We start from the raw sequence: 20,997 nt of genomic DNA on the forward strand, positions 1-20,997 counted from the left end.
TCTCCTCACGGAGATCTCCCATTTCCTCCTCTGGCATAGCGCGCCGTTGTGACGCGTTTTACGTCACAACGCGTCACAGCGGAGCTGCGGAAGTTCTGCTGGAGACGTGCGGCTGTTATTGTTTATTTTATTTTTTTAAGTATGCGCACATCCACGGAGAATGCATTGAGAGCCTTAAGGAGCATTAATGACTTGCAGCTGACGGGGGCAGAGTTTCTGCAGAGAGGAGCAGGAGCATTTTTCTCCGTGAAGTAAACAGAGAGAAGATAAAGGCTGCCCATGTGCTTATATTACTGAGATTATATATGATACAAAGTGTGTTGATTACCAGTAAAGCCGTCCTTTAAAGACAAGAAAGCAAGTATTATATAACAGAATCAAAGAAGTTACATAAATAGTAATCAGGTGAATTAGGGCCTATATGACTCTCCCTCTCTCTCCTCTCCAGAGTAAAATGATTAAGGCCAACAACATGAGTAGAATTTGAGATCTAAGCCCCTAAAACCAGATCATGTCTGATTTCAGATTGATCGACTCTATACAGACGTCCACACATTATAAAATTCATATACTATTCATATCAGCACATTATTAAATATGATGTCTGACCTCAGAGTCTCCAGTCTGCAGTGTGGACTCTCCAGTCCGGCACAGAGCAGCTTCACTTTTTTTGAATCATGCAGGTTGCTGTCACTCAGGTCCAGTTCTGTCAGATGGGAGTTGGACTTCAGAGCTGAGGCCACGACTTCACAGTGAACCTCTCTCAAGTCGCAGAACCTCAATCTGAATAAAGAATAAAGAAGAAGTTGAACTTCACAGCTGAGACCAGGGGCCCTGATTAGTGCTTGTGCAGTGTTTATCGGCGGCAATTTGGAGGCATGACCAAACCCTCTGCTATTCTCCCTGCTGCGCAAAATGCCTGTGTGCTCTGTGCAAAATCATGAAATGGGCGTGCTTATCACCTGTGCAGGCAAGAATGATGCAGGCCACACTGATTGGTTTGATTGATGTAAAGCTCAGACACTGGGCATCACATCAATCAAACCAATCAGATTCCCGTCTCTCACTCCCTTTAATACCGTTTGTGGGTGTGGAGAACCCGGCACATATTTGTATTATCGATCATAATCATTTTCACCTCATAATTTTCAAATAAATCACCCAAATTATGTTATTTTTTTATGTGCACTCCCAGGAATATCAAACAGGTGTTGTCTATTCACTTTAAGAATGGCACTTAACTGTTTCTGCAAATGAACTCTATCATTATCTATCTATTTATTTACATTGCCAAGAGAGAATGAGAGATAGGGCTGTCACTTTTCATTCGAAATTCGAATGCAACTTCGAATGTGGGGGAGGGGTTCGTGTTCGATATGTAAATTGACTGTTCGAATTATTATTATTATTATTATTTTTTTTTTATTTTTTTTTTTTTTTTAATTAACCAAAAAACTTCAAATATATTCAAACGAATTTCGGGCAATTAAAGTTCGTTCGAACTTTATTTTGGGAAAAAGTGACAGCCCTAATGAGAGATATACTGTATAGAGATAGGGAGAGACAGAAAGGGAGGCAATGGATTTATCAGATGAAGGCAGGTAATACAATAGTATTGTATTGTAGAAACAGAGGTAGGCAACAGCACTCGAATTAGAGTAAATCTTGAGTTTTCTTTATTAAGGGCAAAACAGATGCGTTTCAGCCTTAGGCCATCATCAGTGTGCTTTTACTCTAATTCGAGTGCTGTTGCCTACCTCTGTTTCTGTGATCTCCCTGCACCGATTGAGCTGCTTATTGTATTGTAGCCTATATATTCATATCTTTTCTTCACTCAGTTTAGGTTCAAGCAAATACTGAAAAGTCAAATGGATCTAGCAGCACTTAGGCTACAGGTCAAGTTTGAGAAAAAGGTTTTAATCCACACAGCAGGAGTGAACAAGTGTTTCAGCCTGTGGCTTTCCTCAGTGTTAATGAGAGAATGGGTGTGACCTCATATATAAAACGAGGCAAATTTGAGGTTGATTATGTTTATAAGAACAATCCTTCTTGTTCTTTTGTCAAATGTTGGTAGATACATTGATGATTTGTTTTGTTTTCACTGGTTCATCTGAGGAGCTGGAGGGCTTGAAGGAATTTCTGAATTCTAGAGTTCCTACTATCACCTTCACGTTAGAGGCACGCTGTGAGTCTGTGTCCTTTTTACATGTGAGAGTTAATACATGTGAATTACTACAAAGATAGATAGGGCCCCAGGACTTCAGAGCTGAGACCAGGGGCCTTGTCGTCATAAAAGCGGTAATTTAGCGCTTGCGTGTGTTTAGCGCTGAGCGCACCACAAAATGGGGGCGTGCTCAAGTGTGTTGACATCTCACAACAATCATCACATCATTTAAAAACATCTGTGATTTGCAGCTTTTAATTATTGATGCAATTCTGGTTCTTTAGTTGGCTGGAAAATAGAAACATGTTTGCAACGAGGAAACAGGGACATTTGATTGACAATAATATTGCAAGTAGGCTACAATGTCCAAGTTTTCTCAATTCATTTCCCATTAACCCCTATTTGTAGCCTGTTTTCTTCCTGAGGGAGGGAGATGGGAACTGACAGATGTAGGCTACTCAAAGGGGGGGAATAATTGTAGACTAATATTATAGTAGGCTATTAATTGGCATTAAGGCATTGATGAATAATTAATCTGGGCGATGCATTATGATGCAGTATGGTGTGTGTGAAAGGTGGTGTGAAACCACCAGTGTGGTGTGAAACCGCACGCGTGTGTGTACACGCGTGCGGTTTCGGAGAGAGAGGGGGGGTATAATCAATCATATTAACAAAACATTTTCACCTCATAATCTTCACATAAACTCAAACAGGTATCAAACAGGTGTTGTCTATTCATTTTAAGGATGGCATTTAACTGTTTCTGCAAATGAATTTGAATGAAATTGCACGATGGACACTGTAATCTCCATGTGTAATTTGGACATCTCCACAGCATCGCATCAAACATCTCATCAACACCATCGCATAACAATAACACTGGGGCCTATCGTGGCAAAAGCGGTAATTTAGCACTTGCGCCGGGCGCAGCACAAATTAATGGACGTTCCCAAATCATCTGCTATTCTCTGTGATGCGCAAAATGCCACTTGTCCCAGCGCCACAGTGATTTATGCAGGATTAACTCTGGAAATTATTCAGAGGCGTGCAGGCTTGGTGTGGGCGGTATCATCCACACAACCAATCAGTGTCTCCTTTCATTCCCTCCAATTCATTTGCGCAAATGTCATATGGTTGTCCACGTGCATTAGACGTTTTGTTCATATAAATAGGCTATAACATACACATGTAAAAATATTTGTTTCTTTAATAGGCAGGGATGTGTGAGAATTTAATTCTAGCCTATTTCAACATATCAAAATTCATCTTAATAGGCTATTGCATGCGTGCAATTGCAGCGAAGGGGGTTACTGTATCACTGGCCGACACAACTTGCTCAAAGTAATCTACTGTGTGTGTGTGTGTGTGTGCGCACACACAAGGTTTTGGAGAGAGAGGGAGGGGAGAGAGAGGGGGGTTAGCCCACTGTAGAAAGAGGATATCAGCATGATTGTGGTACTTTACATGTGATACACGTTTTTCAGTGAATAATAGTTGATTGCCTCACTGAGTAATCTGCTGTTACACAATTTTAGCAGCAGAATTTGATGTCCTGGCATTTGTATTTTAATGGGACATCCATGTGCAAAGAATTGCGCGCATGCTGACGATAACAGAAGGCAAGGATTTTGCGGGGACACACCTGGATTGGCTTAGGGCACGCCCACACCTGTGTTTGGACCAGACGCTGGCGCAAAACTGGAAGGTGTCGTGCCCAACACACAAATTGGCACTGGCGGGAGGCGGACGATAGCATAAGACATAAGGCGTGCAAACCCGGACTCAATCGCAAAAAGCGGATAGCGCTTGTACCAAGATAGGGCCCCAAGGATTTCCCGTGCACTGCTGGAGCAGTGCGGGGAATAATTGTGCACTCAGGTGCAGCGGGGTTTTAGACCTGCTTTTTAGAGCTCTAAGCGCAAAGAATTGAGCAAACGTGAGGATTTAGCATGGCCACGCCTGGTTTACCTTAAGGCACACCCACAGGTGCACCGGGCCTGAAAACCCAGAACCCAGAACTTCAGAGCTGAGGTCTCAGAGTTCACAGACAGAAAGACTGTTTACAGATTTAATGTAAAATGAGAGATTATCAAAGCAGAGCTGAGACCAGCTTCCTAATCAAAACCTATTAATAACTCCTCCTCCTAATAATAATAATAACAATAATTTATACTATAGAATTTGACATTTTCCAAAAGTGATTAATGTATAATATAAGCATAAACCAAACAGAAAATAATACATGAAGGCAATTGTATCATATTAAAGCATTTCTGTAAAAAACAGTTTAAGAAAATAATGAAAAATGATGGAGATTTCAGTGTGAGCTCCACATGCTGTTCAGTTGTGGTAAAACAGCTCAGTAGAACAGCCTGACACCATTAGAGTCAGTCTGGCTTCACCACAGATTTGGTTGGGGTTTAGTAACTTTTAAAGTTTTGAGCCTACAGCATCATATTTACCACTTTGTCAGCTCGGTCATGTGACTCTCTGTAATTATGATATTTCTGACATGAGCTGAAGGCAGGAGAAGACTGGGGGAATCTTTCATACACAAGTAGTTAGTTAGCTAGCAATCATGTCACGGTGCCAGGGTCTGCATGGGAGATTAGTTCCTGTACACCAGGGGTGCCCAATACGTCGAAGAGTTCATTTTAAAAGTAGCTCCCAAGCTGAAAAAGTGTGGGCACCCCTGCTGTACACACACACACACACACACACACACACACACACACACACACACACACACACACACACACACACACACACACACACACACACACACTTTTTTTTATACAGTTTATATATAGGCTATAGTTTATATAGGTGTGTATATATATGGTTTATATAATACATTAGTATTATTACTAGTATTGTCTTTTAAATGGGCACTGCACTTTTAACATCTTAACACTGCTTTTGTCAGTTGTTTTTGTCAGTTTTTATGCTGCAGTATGTATATTTGAAACTAAAATCCTGGCTCCTGCTGGCCAGTGACACTTAGGAATAGACTAGGTGACAACCAAGTATAGTTTGGTGACAAGCTGGAGAGACAGTTGACGGTCGGAGAGACGGCATCCGGTACGGGATGGGTTTTAGCACCCCAGCCTGGCTCTCTCGTGAGGGAGAAATCAACACAAACGCTACGGATCAGCCTCCTGAAAAGCTGTGTAAACATCGACGCGGCCTGGGGTCCTTCAGGCTAGAGCGAGGTGCTCGGCGCAGGCGAATGACGTGCAGCGCACAGGCCTTCTTGAGGCATCCTCCCTGCCCATGGTACGGCATGGTAGGATTGCCTTCTTCCACGGGAGGTTCTGGTGAGATGAAGGAGTTGCCCGGCCTGGAATCACCCCACAGGGCCTTAGACCTCCATGCACCGAAGGTCTTGCAACACTGCGGTGTAGCACTAACTCTATTGCAGTGGATTGGGCGTGATCAACCCTTCCACGGGCAACGTTGCAGACAGAGTAGGAAGGCTGATCTGTGAGCGGCTGCTTCTGGGACGAGGGTCGGGGTCGTAATCGGCCTCGGCTGGGTCTACTGGGCGAGGGTGTATGATGTTGACAGACCCGAAACACCTTACGAGCCCAGTTAACATCACTGATGATGCGTCCCCGAGCATGCTGCAGTATGTATATTTGAAAAAAGAAAATTATATGTGTCTGTGTGTTTTTAATGTGTTTTGTAACAGTAACATGCACCTGAGCCTGGTGGAAGGAAAAATGTCTGTTTTGTTGTGACAGACAAAAACGTTTTTGAATCTTGAATCTTAATCATTGGTATGAAATATTGTAACTCTGATGGTGTCAGGTATGAAGGTCACTCTAGTCTACACCAGGGGTTTTCAAAGTGTGGGAGACTGCACCTCCCCTCACACACACACACACACACACACACACACACACACACACACACACACACACACACACACACACACACACACACCATTTATTATTGCCATTATTAGCTACTATTATTGTTCTATGCTCCACTCGGGCATAACGAGTTCCAAAGATGTTGTAAACATCTTTATTCTATATTCTTTAATATTTTAAAACCTCTTTATCCTACTTTTTTCAAATATCCTCTTTTAAACATTTTATACATCTTTATCCACTCTGAAGGACTTTTAATCATTTTTTATTATCTTACTATCTTTATTATAACTAGTGGGATGCAGTGTATCGAGTAAATGTTGTGTTCTCTGTATGTTCTGCCTCTATGGACTGTGTCTGCAGCCAGGCTGGCCAGCGTGGACAGACAGTTCTCCAGCCCCATAAATCTTGTAGAATTTGTCTGAAATAGCTCCCCAACAGATACAAAAATATGACCATATATGTGTTTGATGTACATACAAAGAACTGTCGCAATCAGATTGGTGAAACACGCATTTTAAAAAAATTGTGTTTTCCTTCTTCCTGGTTTCTCCTCTGATACCCTGAGCTCACCTCACAGAGGCAGTCAGACTGCGGGCGCTGTGCCCCCGGATGAAGCCACAGGGGTGTGTCAGAGGGTGTGCGCACAGGCTCTCTGCAGACAACCGCCTACGCTACTTTTGTGACTGCGCGGACATGTCTGGTGGAGGCTTTGTATTTTCTTCAATGTTTTCGGTGTCACGTCAGGGGATGCGCGCCTCACACTTTTTAAACCGATGGTCTAGACTCAGTGTTGCCAGATGGCAAATGTTGAATTATCGTACCAGAGGGTCAAAATTATCGTTTTTGGAGTGAAATTATCGTACGCGCCCCCCCCCAGTGCGGCGCGCCTGTGTCGGGGGGGGGGGGGACTGCGGCTGACATCGGCTACTTTTTGGACTTGGCATGATTTTTAAACACTGTGATCTCAGCCTGCGTTGCAACAACGACACAAAGCTTTAGAGTCACACCCTGCAACAGCTTTGAGCCAGCCAGTGAATAAAGTGTCACTTTCCCATTCAGTCAGGGTACATGTGTTTTCTGTGCTTACTTTATGGCTGTCCAGGCAGCTCCCCTCCTGGCTCTCTCCTGTCGTCACGTTCCTCCTGGTCGGCACCACTAATTTTCTTTATGTTTTATTTGATAGTTTCCAAGACTCGCCCCGTATCTTCCCACATTCTGCTCTGTGACGCGCACCTACTGTGACTGTCTGTGTTTATGGTTTTCAGGTTGTGTCGGCCGTGCCAGGTTCTATTTCCTTCTCCCTCCCAACCAATCATGACTCACGTTCACATCATGTGCCTCACGTTCAAGCACGTATTGGCTGCAAAGACGTTGTGTGAAGAGATGTATAAACAGATAGAGTGATAGACGTAGGATTCGACTGAGTGTCACAAAATGATGAAATTATCGTACATTTGGGGGATTTTGGGATTATTGATCGTACATCGTACAGATGTCGAAATTATCGTACAAATACGATAATTATCGTACGTCTGGCAACGCTGTCTAGACTGTTCTATACTGTTACTAACAGAGTACTAACCGAGCCTTCCTGCAGTTCCTCACAGCTGGAATCAGTCTCTGTCGCCCCAACATTGTTGATGTGTTGTAGGCCTCCAGGTCGAACACATCCAGAACCTCCTCTGACATCTGCAGCATGTAGGCCAGAGCTGAGCAGTGAATCTCAGAGAGTTCACTCTCTGATCTGTTCTCTGACTTCAGGAACTTTTGGATCTCCTGGTGAACTGACTGGTCATTCATCTCAATCAAACAGTGGAAGATGTTGATGCTTCTTTCAGGAGAGGCTAAGTAATTTGCAGATTCAGTCTCATCACTGTTCATCTCCTTCAGGTTGCTGATGGCTCTCTGGATGCTTTCAGGCCTGCTCTTTGTCTGACCCAGCAGGCCTTGTAAGAGTTTCTGGCTGGACTCCAGTGAGAGGCCATGAAGGAAGCGGACCAAGAGGTCGAGGTGGCCATTTTTACTGTTCAGAGATTTGACCATGGCTCTCCTCAGAAAGACATCCAGGGATTGTTCACCATCTTCTTCTTCTTCTTCGTCTTCTTTCAGGAATGTCTCCAGCACCCTCTCATCCCCGTTTGTGTGACAGTAGAACAGGTAGACAGCAGCGAGAAACTCCTGAATGCTCAGATGGACAAAACAGAAGACCTTCTCCTGCTGGTACAGCACACACTCCTCTTTAAAGATCTGTGTGAAGACTCCTGAGTACACTGAGGCTGCTGTGATATCAATGGCGCACTCTTTCAGGTCGGCTTCATAGAAAATCAGGTTGCCCTTCTCCAGCTGCTCAAAAGCCAGTTTTCCCAGAGAGAGAATCATCTCCCTGGTCTCTGTAGTCCAGTGTGGATCTGTCTCAGCTCTCCCATGATACTTGATGTTCTGCTGTTTGCACTGAACCAGCAGGAAGTGGATGTACATCTCAGTCAGGGTCTTGGGCAGGTCTTTTCCCTCACTGGTTTTCAACAGATCGCTCAGAACTGTAGCAGAGATCCAGCAGAAGATTGGGATGTGGCACATGATGTGAAGGGTCCGTGACGTCTTGATGTGTTTGATTATTCTTTTGGCCTGCTGCTCATCTGTGAATCTCTTCCTGAAGTACTCTTCCTTCTGTTCATCAGTGAAGCCTCTCACCTCTGTCACCATGTCAACAAACTTTCCAGGGATCTGATTGCCCGCTGCAGGTCGTGTGGTTACCCAGAGGCGAGCAAGGGGAAGCAGATTCCCCTTGATGAGGTTTGTCAGCAACACATCCACTGAGGTCGACTCTGTAACATCAGTCACAACCTTGTTGTTCTGGAAGTCTAGAGGAAGTCGACACTCATCCAGACCATCAAAGATGAACACAACCTGGAACTTGTCAAAGCTGCAGATTCCTGCTTCTTTGGTGTCAGGAAAGAAGAGATGAAGAAGTTCCACCAAGCTGAACTCTTTATCTTTCAGCAGATTCAGCTCTCGGAAAGTGAACAAAAATAGAAATTGTATGTCCTGGTTGGTTTTGTCCTCAGCCCAGTCCAGAGTGAACTTCTGTGTTAAGACTGTTTTCCCAATGCCAGCCACTCCCTTTGTCATCAATGTTCTGGTTGGTTTGTCTCTTCCAGGTAAGGGATTAAAGATGTCTTCACATCTGATGGTTGTTTCTGGTCTCACTGGTTTCCTGGACGCTGCTTCAATCTGTCTGACCTCATGTTCATCATTGACTTCTCCACTCCCTCCCTCTGTGAGGTAATGCTCTGTGTACATCTGATTCAGAAGTGTTGGGTTTCCTGCTTTAGCAATGCCCTCAAATAAACACTGAAACTTCTCCTTCAGACTGGATTTGTGTTTTTGTTGTGGGTGTTGATGTTGAGTTTCTGAAAGAACAAAGAACATCAGTGAGCAGATGTTTTGGTAAACATGAGAAATGTGAACATTTCCTGGTAAATGTGTATCTCCACTCCATGACATCTCTTCAGCTCATCACTGGTGAGTGGACAAACAGGTCCTGGTTGTGTGCAGCTCAGTGTGAAAGACAACTGGTGTGGTGCTGTTTTGTTTCCCAGTGTGCACCACTATGTTCAGCATATTACACTCACATTAACAAATGAATAATTTTACCAGATTATCCAGAGGGATTCTGCTCATTTACTTTTGAATCTTGTAATGAATAGATCTTGTTTGGCAAATGTTTATATTTTCAGCAGAGTTTGGACATGCTCATGGCTTCTATCATTTTAAACTATAGCCACTATAAACTGTAAAGTTCCAAGATGAAGGAGGGCTAAACTCAGTTTATTTATCTTGTGTTCTTGTTGGAATGGATTTGGCATGTTCCAAACCGATGACTCAAATACATTCAGAAAAAAATTAACAGGTCTTAACAAGTCAAATGAGATCAAAATGAGCAAAACTCAAATATAATGTTCTTCTCTCTCTAATAATTTGTTTCTTGTTTGGTTATATGTTCTTTCTTTGTTGCGGTTGAGAACTGTGGCTTGACGGCATCTTCCAGCTACAGCTTGTGCACCTGATTCAAATGAATTAGATGAGGTGTCCCAAATGATTTGTTCCTATATTGTTTTGTCAATTCTTTCACTTATAGGTGGCATCATTGTCTTGAAAACTAAACAAAACTCTAACAGACATAAATCACCCATTCTCCACCACCTCCCCTCTCTCTCCATGACATTAAAGCTGTTAAAGACTCTTACTCCTCTGCAGCTCCTCAGCCAGCTGCTCCTGCTTCATTCTCCTCAGGAAGAGCAGTGTGATGTTTAGAAAAGCCTCTGTGCTCCTCCTCGGCTCTTCCTCCACACCATCCACCTCCTCCTCCACCCTCTGACTCTCTGAGCATTCTGCCTCATCTGGACTCAGAACCCTCCGGAACCTTCTCAGCTCCATCTTCACAAAGGTGACGATGTTCTCCTCAAGCAGCTGGAACAGAATAATATACATATTAAACCTTCATACTAAAATCTGCAGACAAAATTACATCCATCTTCAGAGACTGAAAGCCTGCACTGATCTAAAGAGTGCAGCATGGAGATTCAACATGATCTCACAAATAATTATGGAATAGAAATGTTGGCCCACAGCACAAAGCCTTCTAGTTTCACAACAATGGCTCTAAAATAGTTGAATGTGAACATCAGTTTCTGCCTCAGTCCACAGTAGGGCTGCTCGATTATGGCAAAAATCATAATCACGATTATTTTGATTGATATTGAGATCACGATTATTTAACACGATTACTCATTGACATTGAGAACATCATGCATTTATTGAACATTGACACTGGCTTTTCTTTTTGACATTGGATGTCTTTGGATTTTAGATATAATTGAAAATAAATAAATAAATAAGTGAAAATAAATAATAAAAGTGCAAAGATTTAGAAATAAAATAAAAAATAAAATAAATATACAGTATATGTAGGCCTACTATGTTGCAGTGAACTGCCACAACCAACTGCAACTATTAATCTACATTCAATATGTTGGTAAACATCTGAACTAGTAGTCCTTAAAGGCCGGCTTTTCCGTGGGGGATATGAATATATATAAAATCTCACGCCCCTAAGGTTTTCAAATCCATTGAAATTTTTGAAATTGGTTGTTTACAGCCTGAGATATCACCAGAAATCCACTCTGTGTGTGGGGGGGGGGGGGGGGTGGTGGGGGGGAGGTGCGGGTGCGGGGACTCGAAATACTACATTTCCCACAATGCACTGGGCTCGCGTGGCCTTCGTTTCCATGCCCACCCCTCAGGCATTTGGCTGATATCAAACTCCAGTAGGTGGCGGTAATGCACATATATGTTTGCCAACCGCCATAAAACTCAAAGAAGAAGAAGAAGAAGGCTTCGACAATAAAACATGTAAAGAACAAGAAATAATCGAAAATAAAATTGCCTCCAAATTGCACCAAATTTAAATCGAAGTATATATGTCGGGAGATGTCTTCATAAAAAAGAATTCATGCATTTTAAGGCATTTTCGTAGGAGTTACGCGCATCTGATGTTGTAACTATTTTATGTAAAAATGTGTAAAAACGGGTACATTGCTCAGCGTTGATTTCGTTACTTCAAGGCACCTACTACTAGATGTAAAATTTGACGAGCTTTCCAATGCCGCCAGTCACGTGTCTGTCCGTGCTTCCGTTCCAGAGAAAATCGTCTCTTTGCAAGGAGCTATGGAAAGCTAACCTAGCTACAGCAGGCTAGGTGGTCGAAAAAGATGGCTGCCTTTTTGTTTTTCTTCAGACCTCTGAAGGGGCGTGGAGGACCTCTAGAGGCGGGACCATGGCTCACAACAGTTGTAGTTCATAGGTGCACGACTTCCGCAAGGCGGGACATGTCGCTCTGACGCGTTTTACGTCATCGTTTGATGTCGATTATCTTGTTTTCATAATCGTGGACAGCCCAAATCGTAATCTAGATTAAAATTCGATTAATCGAGCAGCTCTAGTCCACAGCTACTTCCTGGTTACTGAGCCGGCCGTGACCACAGAGTTGCCCCAGTAGAGAGTTGTGGGAGCCTCATCCCCGCCTCATCCTCGCCTCGGCCCCGCCCTCTAGTGGCCAAACAAACTTTATTTTTGAACAATTTTAAATGTGTTTTGGTGAAAGTAGAACGTCTGGGCTGTGGACCCACGTTACTATGTCACAATTCTTTGTGAGACTGAGTTGGGACATTATAATGACCAGAATGGTTTATATGCTACGCCCTGCAGAAAATTACAATCATGACAGTAGTTAGATAACTTTCTTAATTTTTTGAAATCCATCTTTCTTTCTTTCTTTCTTTCTTTCTTTCTTTCTTTCTTTCTTTCTTTCTTTCTTATTCTTAGTACTTATTAGGATGTTGCTTATATTATTGTAGTACTGTGTACTCACCGGTTTCCTGGATGCTGCTTCAATCTGTCTGACCTCATGTTCATCATTGACCTCTCCACTCCCTCCCTCTGTGAGGTAATGCTCTTTGTAGGTCTGATTCAGAAGTGTTGGGTTTCCTGCTTTAGCAATGCCCTCAAACAAACACTGAAACTTCTCCTTCAGACTGGATTTGTGCTCTTGTTGTGGATGTTGAGTTTCTGAAAGAACAAAGAACATCAGTGAGCAGATGTTTTAGTAAACATGAGAAATGTGAACATTTCCTTGTAAATGTGTATCTCCACTCCATGACATCTCTTCAGCTCATCAGTGGTGAGCGGACAAACAGGTCCTGATTGTGTGCAGCTCAGTGTGAAAGACAACTGGTGTGGTGCTGTTTTGTTTCCCAGTGTGCATCACTGTGTTCAGCATATTACACTCACATTGACAAATTAATAATTTTACCAGATTATCCAGAGGGTTTCTGCTCATTTAACTTTAAATCTTGTAATGAATAGATCTTGTTTGGCAAATGTTTAGATTTTCAACAGAGTTTGGTCATTCTCATGACTTCTATCATTTTAAACTATAGCCACTATAAACTGTAAAGTTCCAACATGAAGGAGGGCTGAACTCAGTTTCTTTATCTTGTGTTCTTGTTTGAATGGATTTGGCATGTTTCAAACCGATGATGACTCAAATACATTCAGAAAAAAGTTAAACAGGTCTTAACAAGTCAAATGAGATCAAAATGAGCAAAACTCAAATATAATGTTCTTCTCTCTCTCTAATAATTTGTTTCTTGTTTGGTTATATGTTCTTTCTTTGTTGCAGTTGAGAACTGTGGCTTGACGGCATCTTCCAGCTACAGCTTGTGCACCTGATTCAAATGAATTAGATGAGGCGCCCCAAAATGATTTGTTCCTATATAGCGTATATTCCTATATAGTGTTAGTGTTGTGTTTTGTCTGTTAGTTGGGGCAGAATTAGCCCCATAACGTGACCCTGCTACTGTACTCAGATATTCTCCTACAGCAGTCAGGGTCACACAGCGTTCTTATCGTCAATGAGTGGGAAATGCTGTTCCAAAAGCTCTCCTACCCGTATCCGACGTCCGATTGCAGAGCCGAAGCTATGATGAATGAATGAATGAATTTATTTGGTGATAAAAACAAGAGAGAACACAACAATACATATAGTAAGAAAAGAACAGACAATATATCAATCACCGAGGATAAAAACTAGGGCTGTCAGCGTTAACGCGTTAATCGCACGTTAACGCGCACCGATCATAACGCATTTTTTTTTTTTTTAATCGCGTTAATCGCATGCCGCTATTTTGTCCCTTCGTCGCCCCGTACTTGTAGTCAAGCCGTTCGGTTTCCTGTCTCCTGTGCAGGCAGGCATGGAAGAGAACGACAGCAATACGCTTTTAAATGGATCGTTTAACTTCCCAAATGGCACAGTGGATAAGTCAAGAGCCGTAGTTTGCACCTTGTGAAAAACGGAATTAAAATATCACCGAAGTACATCGAGTTTGAGGCGAGCGATCACCTAAAAGTAGCTAGCAGCCAGCTAGCAGCCAGCTAGTTAGCGCGAGACTCCTCACTCATTACTCCTTCAGAGTCTCGGATGCGCGGGTCCTCTAACCACTGGGAGGTCGGCTCCAATGGCTTCACGCGATATACACGTTATCAATACACAGTTTCCAATACCGAGCCATTATTCACATGGAATTGCCAAAGTTTTTAGCTCAGATACAGCCTTCTTCGGCTGTGTCATTTTGGGTTTCGACTGCTCCACAGCGCCGCCGCCGGAAGTATCGGTTTTGGAGTGTTTACAATTATTGTGCATTTATTTTCTATTCAAGATGCATTTTGTAGACATTTTGTGACCTCCTGTCTACATTGCACTTCTATTGAATTGAAAATAAATCTAAAATTCAAGATCACAAAGTACATTTATTTGCATTAATTTGATTCCCAATCACGACACACTGGTAATACTTATTAATATCTAATAAAAAATGCTTTGCAATGCAAAATAATAGCATTTTAAACATGCGATACAAAGACGCGATTAATCGCGATTAATTATAGTTAATCGCACGATTAATCGCGATTAAGAAAATTAATCGTTTTACAGCCCTAATAAAAACACAATAAAGCCCGAAGGCTTATTTCCATTGTGGTCCTCACATAAAACATATAGTAAGACAAGGAATAAAAAAACATAAAACAACGGAGAGCGGTTACATTAAAGGAGAATTTCGGTTTTTTACACCACGGTCCTCATTTCCAGCTTAAAATATGATGTTTTCTACCCCAAAATACTTTTGGGTTCATTCAGATCCCCACAGAAGATTTGTCGCATCGAGTACACTCCTCAAACACTCAAACAGGCTAGAACGGGAGCCTGCGGGGCATGCTGCACGCGCTCTGTAAATGACACTTTTTCGGTCACATCGCGGTTCATTCTGGTTGTAAATATAATTATTTAGCTAATAGCTAGAAGCTAAGCTAACAACAACGAAAGAGTCGGCTCCAATCTTCCCCGGATGCGGTTACAGTGCTCATCTTCTTCTTCTGTGGTTTCTCTGAAGAAGTGTGGTAAGAAGAGAAACCACAGAAGAAGATGAGCACTGTAACCCCATCCGGGGCAGATCAACGTTGACTGTTGTGTTGGTGTTAGCTTAGCTTCTAGCTATTAGCTAAATAATTATATTTACAACCAGAATGAACCGCGATGTGACCGAAAAAGTGTAATTTACAGAGCGCGTGCAGCATGCCCCGCAGGCTCCCGTTCTAGCCTGTTTGAGGAGTGTACTCGGTGCGACAAATCTTCTGTGGGGATCCGAATGAACCCAAAAGTATTTTGGGGTAGAAAACGTCATATTTTAAGCTGGAAATGAGGACCGTGGTGTAAAAAAACGAAATTCTCCTTTAAAGGAACTCACAAATAGTCCCCCTATGGAAGCCAGTAATTTGTCCGCCGCTGTTAAAATGATACTGCTGCGTTAAACAACAGTTTAAAAACAGTCTTTCCACAGCCTGTGCTGAATTGACAGCAGGGTGTGTTTGATCTCACTATCATGGTGCACCGCTTGCACGTGCAAGCAAACACATGCAGTCACACGGAGACGCTCAGTCAGTGATCAACGCAAATCTAGCGCACCTGGGAAGCAAAACATGTTATGAAATACTCAAACTCCCAAGGTTCCTGTCGGCACTAGGAAGCTTCCCCTGTCATCAATACAGCACAAGCTGTGGAAAGACTGCTTTTAAACGGTTGTTTCACGCAGCAGTATCACTGGCTTCCATAGGGGGCCTATCATATGTTCGGATCTGCAATCGGACGTCGGATACGGGTAGGAGAGCTTTTTGAACAGCATTTCCCACTCATTGCCGATAAGAACGCTGTGTGACCCTGACTGCTGTAGGAGAATATTGGAGTACAGTAGCAGGGTCACGTTTTGGGGCTAGTTCCTATATTGTTTTGCCAATTCTTTCACTTATAGGTGGCATCATTGTCTTGAAAACCCCACAAAACTCTAACAGACATAAATCACCCATTCTCCACCACCTCCCCTCTCTCTCCATGACATTAAAGCTGTTAAAGACTCTTACTCCTCTGCAGCTCCTCCTGCTTCATTCTCCTCAGGAAGAGCAGAAAAGCCTCTGTGCTCCTTCTCAGCTCTTCCTCCACACCATCCACCACCTCCTCCACCCTCTGACTCTCTGAGCATTCTGCCTCATCTGGACTCAGAACCCTCCGGAACCTTCTCAGCTCCATCTTCACAAAGGTGATGATGTTCTCCTCAAGCAGCTGGAACAGAATAATATACATATTAAACCTTCATACTAAAATCTGGTCACAAAATTACATCCATCTTGCAGAGACTGATCTAAAGAGTGCAGCATGGAGATTCAACATGATCTCACAAATAATTATGGAATAGAAATGTTGACCCACAGCACAAAGCCTTCTAGTTTCACAACAATGGCTCTAAAATAGTTGAATATGAACGTCAGTTTCTGCCTCAGTCCACAGCTACTTCCTGGTTACTGAGCCGGCTGTGACCACCGAGTTGCCCCAGTAGCGAGTTGTGGGAGCCTCATCCTCGCCTCACCCCCGCCTCGGCCCCGACCTCTAGTGGCCAAACAAACGTTTTGGTGAAAGTAGAACATCTGGGCTGTGGACCCACGTTACTATGTCACAATTCTTTGTGAGACTGTGTTGGGACATTATAATGACCAGAATGGTTTATATGCTGCGCCCTGCAGAACATTACAATCATGACACTAGTCAGATAACTTTCTTAATTTTTAGAAATCCATCTTTCTTTCTTTCTTATTCTTAGTACTTATTAGGATTTTGCTTATATTATTGTAGTACTGGAGGTGTACAGTTAGGGGGGGCTGCAGGGAAAGTACTGTACTGACATATTTGGGTCAAAGGTTTCTCTTGTCCATGAAATGATATCATCCTAAGATACAAAGGAAGAGCAGCTGATGTTGATGATACTGATTGAGGACGCCGACAGATGAACCGCATGGATCAAAAGCAGTCTGGTAGCTGAAATGAAGCTATGTTTCTTGAGGACAGCTAGTCGTGTGTGGACACACAGACCTGTGAAGCTATGTTTCTTGAGGACAGTTGATCGTGTGTGGACACACAGACCTGTGAAGCTACTGTTTCTTGAGGACAGTTGGTCATGTGTGGACACACAGACCTGTGAAGCTATGTTTCTTGAGGACAGCTGGTCATGTGTGGACGCACAGACCTGTGAAGCTATGTTTCTTGAGGACAGTTGATCGTGTGTGGACACACAGACCTGTGAAGCTATGTTTCTTGAGGACAGTTGGTCATGTGTGGACACACAGACCTGTGAAGCTATGTTTCTTGAGGACAGCTGGTCATGTGTGGACGCACAGACCTGTGAAGCTATGTTTCTTGAGGACAGTTGGTCGTGTGTGGACACACAGACCTGTGAAGCTATGTTTCTTGAGGACAGTTGGTCGTGTGTGGACACACAGACCTGTGAAGCTATGTTTCTTGAGGACAGCTGGTCGTGTGTGGACACACAGACCTGTGAAGCTATGTTTCTTGAGGACAGTTGGTCGTGTGTGGACACACAGACCTGTGAAGCTATGTTTCTTGAGGACAGTTGGTCATGTGTGGACGCACAGACCTGTGAAGCTATGTTTCTTGAGGACAGTTGGTCGTGTGTGGACACACAGACCTGTGAAGCTATGTTTCTTGAGGACAGTTGGTCATGTGTGGACGCACAGACCTGTGAAGCTATGTTTCTTGAGGACAGTTGGTCGTGTGTGGACACACAGACCTGTGAAGCTATGTTTCTTGAGGACAGTTGGTCGTGTGTGGACACACAGACCTGTGAAGCTATGTTTCTTGAGGACAGCTGGTCGTGTGTGGACACACAGACCTGTGAAGCTATGTTTCTTGAAGACAGCTGGTCGTGTGTGGACGCACAGACCTGTGAAGCTATGTTTCTTGAGGACAGTTGGTCGTGTGTGGACGCACAGACCTGTGAAGCTATGTTTCTTGAGGACAGTTGGTCGTGTGTGGACGCACAGACCTGTGAAGCTATGTTTCTTGAGGACAGTTGGTCGTGTGTGGACGCACAGACCTGTGAAGCTATGTTTCTTGAGGACAGTTGGTCGTGTGTGGACGCACAGACCTGTGAAGCTATGTTCAGTGTTTCCCACAGGATTTTGAGAATTTGTGGTGGGGGACCGCAGACCCCCTAGGGGGGTGCGGGGGTATGCCCCCCTGTGAGATTTTTTTAAACATTTTAAAGTAAAATGCATGAATTTGGTGTACTTTGAGAAAGCTTAAGAGCAAAATTAAAAGGCTAGATCTATGAAGAACATGTCATCATTACTGTGCTGTGGGTTTACAATGACAAACTAAATTTCTCCCTATAGGTCAGGGATACTCAACTTGCTTTGCCACTTTCGTGAAATGATAGAAGGCGAGGGGCCAGTTAATAAACAAACAATATACATTTTTCTGTAGCGGATTGTAGGTTTTTGGGGTGTCAGCCGGAGTTTAGGCTGACAGTGTTGTGCACACCGGATAGTTAGTTAGGTTAAGTTAGTTGGGTTAAGTACATACATAAGTGCCTGGGTAGCGAGCAGATGGCGGTATTTGACAATTTAGCAGCTAAATCATAGATTATTGAAAGATATTCCATATTCCAGACTGAAATGCTATAACAGAAGTATTGGCCAGAATGTCATGAACATTTATTGGACACTTATTCAGCGGATATCTTGCATGTTGTGTTCAGGTGCACTGTAAAAAAAAAAAAAAAAAAAAAAAAAATTTGGTCAACATCTTATTGTGGCGGTCCAAATATTATTGTGGCGGCCCGCCACAAATTCCTTTATGTATGGGAAACACTGATGTTTCTTGAGGACAGCTGGTCGTGTGTGGACGCACAGACCTGTGAAGCTATATTTCTTGAGGACAGTTGGTCGTGTGTGGACGCACAGACCTGTGAAGCTATGTTTCTTGAGGACAGCTGGTCGTGTGTGGACGCACAGACCTGTGAAGCTATGTTTCTTGAGGACAGCTGGTCGTGTGTGGACGCATAGACCTGTGAAGCTATGTTTCTTGAGGACAGCTGGTCATGTGTGGACGCATAGACCTGTGAAGCTATGTTTCTTGAGGACAGCTGGTCATGTGTGGACGCATAGACCTGTGAAGCTATGTTTCTTGAGGACAGTTGGTCGTGTGTGGATGCACAGACCTGTGAAGCTATGTTTCTTGAGGACAGCTGGTCGTGTGTGGACGCATAGACATGTGAAGCTATGTTTCTTGAGGACAGCTGGTCATGTGTGGACGCATAGACCTGTGAAGCTATGTTTCTTGAGGACAGCTGGTCGTGTGTGGACGCATAGACCTGTGAAGCTATGTTTCTTGAGGACAGTTGGTCGTGTGTGGACGCATAGACCTGTGAAGTTATGTTTGTTGAGGACAGCTGGTCGTGTGTGGACGTACTGCTATGTTAGTTACCAAACTAACGTAGCAGACGCTACGGGAGTAGCAATCAACACCACATGACACGATAGACTTGCACCTTCTCAAAATTAATAGGATATTTGATCATCTACATGCAACACTTATCACATTTGGGGATTGTGGATTTCCTAAGCATCCAGCCTTTGAATGAAGACCAGAACAAGCGACATCCGAAGTGGTCCAACTGAAACCGATGCCATGGAGCTGGGTATCACCAAGCCAACCATGCCCCAGTTCAGAACGACGCCATGACGGATAGCGCAGAAGATCAAGAAGACCAGTGAATTAATGAACTGTAATCTTTACCCTGCTGCCTGAACAGAGATCACTTGCAAACACATAAGTGAGTAAGTTTCACTCTCACGTCAGTAAACTAGAGATAGAGATTTCATCTTAGATTAGGGCTAAAGGCTAATGGTAAGGGAGGACATAAGCCTTATAGTCCAGTAAAAATGTCACTTGACCTCACACTAATTGCAACAAAACCAAACTCAACTGATTTTCTATCCTCAATATGTCCTCAATGAAGGAAAAAAAGTGTTAAGGAAATGTATGAAGGGAAATTTTAGAAAATGACCTATATGATGTTACCAAAAACGTTTATTTATTTTATAACATTTTATTTTATTTTATTTTTTATTTTATTTTGTTTTCTCCTTGAAGCAAAAAACACATACAGGGTATAAGTGATGAGATTTATGGCACATTAAAAAAAGAAAAAAAAAAGAAAAAAAAGTTTTTGGTAGGCTACCATCATATTTAGGTCATTTTCAAAACTTTCCCTTCATACATTTCCTTAAAGGAACACTCCGCCCATTTTCAACCAGCTTTGTATCATTAGAACATCAGTAGTATATCAGAAAACTGTAAACGGTTGTGAAGTCTGTCATTTAATTTGACAGTTATTGAGTGTTAAAGTGTGGACCAGTGACATCACTGGTCCACACTAACTCAAATGAATAACTCATTAACTCAAATCAACTCTCAATAACTGTCAAACTAGATGAATGATGAATAGTGTTCCTTTAACACTTTTTTTCCTTCATTGAGGACATATTGAGGATACAAAATCAGTTGAGTTTGGTTTTGTTGCAATTAGTGTGAGGTTGACCCACATATTTGCGTAAAATGCCTGGACTATTATGGCTCATTTCCACCACATTTTACTGCCCTGCACAGCTCGTCACCACTCGGCTCTAATCGTATCGGCCCGATGGACGTTTTGCTTCCACCGCGGATCATCTGCCCCCACCCACCCCCGCCCACAGCTGGTCGTCATTTGTATGTACCGCATATCTGTCCTTCGCTTATAGCCGAAGTAGGCTATGACATAACGTTACAATTAAATCCATCCACAGAACTTTTAAACTGTTTATGAAATACTGGTGCCTCTAAATGACCTACAGTGTACATGGGCAAATGTGACAATCGGCCAAGAGAATGGATATCACTTTGTAGTTAGTCAAACTCACAGGCATGCGCTGCGCTGTGCGGGGACAGGA

The 20,997-nt window shown here is 43.0% G+C and overlaps 2 protein-coding genes across 2 annotated transcripts in view; both read right to left on the reverse strand.

Moving 5' to 3' along the window:
- The window catches only part of LOC310791128 (NACHT, LRR and PYD domains-containing protein 3-like), a 49,775-nt gene extending 33,659 nt beyond the window's left edge, over window positions 1-16,116 (reverse strand). Inside the window, exons 1-6 of the mRNA XM_083652828.1 lie at window positions 16,075-16,116; window positions 12,473-12,669; window positions 10,290-10,512; window positions 8,500-9,452; window positions 7,625-8,289; window positions 610-783 (exon numbers count right to left, since the gene is read on the reverse strand). Of these exons, the coding sequence (XP_083508954.1) occupies window positions 610-783; window positions 7,625-8,289; window positions 8,500-9,452; window positions 10,290-10,512; window positions 12,473-12,669; window positions 16,075-16,099 (2,237 nt within the window). The 5' untranslated portion in view covers window positions 16,100-16,116. The remainder of the gene's footprint in view (window positions 1-609; window positions 784-7,624; window positions 8,290-8,499; window positions 9,453-10,289; window positions 10,513-12,472; window positions 12,670-16,074) is intronic.
- Window positions 1-20,997, reverse strand: part of LOC310791545 (uncharacterized protein) — a gene marked incomplete at both ends in the record, with an annotated part of 557,869 nt that overhangs the window by 495,259 nt on the left and 41,613 nt on the right. The window lies entirely within an intron of this gene.

The sequence above is a fragment of the Poromitra crassiceps genome (genome assembly GCF_964638095.1).
Source record: "Poromitra crassiceps genome assembly, chromosome: 16".
Taxonomy (NCBI): domain Eukaryota; kingdom Metazoa; phylum Chordata; class Actinopteri; order Beryciformes; family Melamphaidae; genus Poromitra; species Poromitra crassiceps.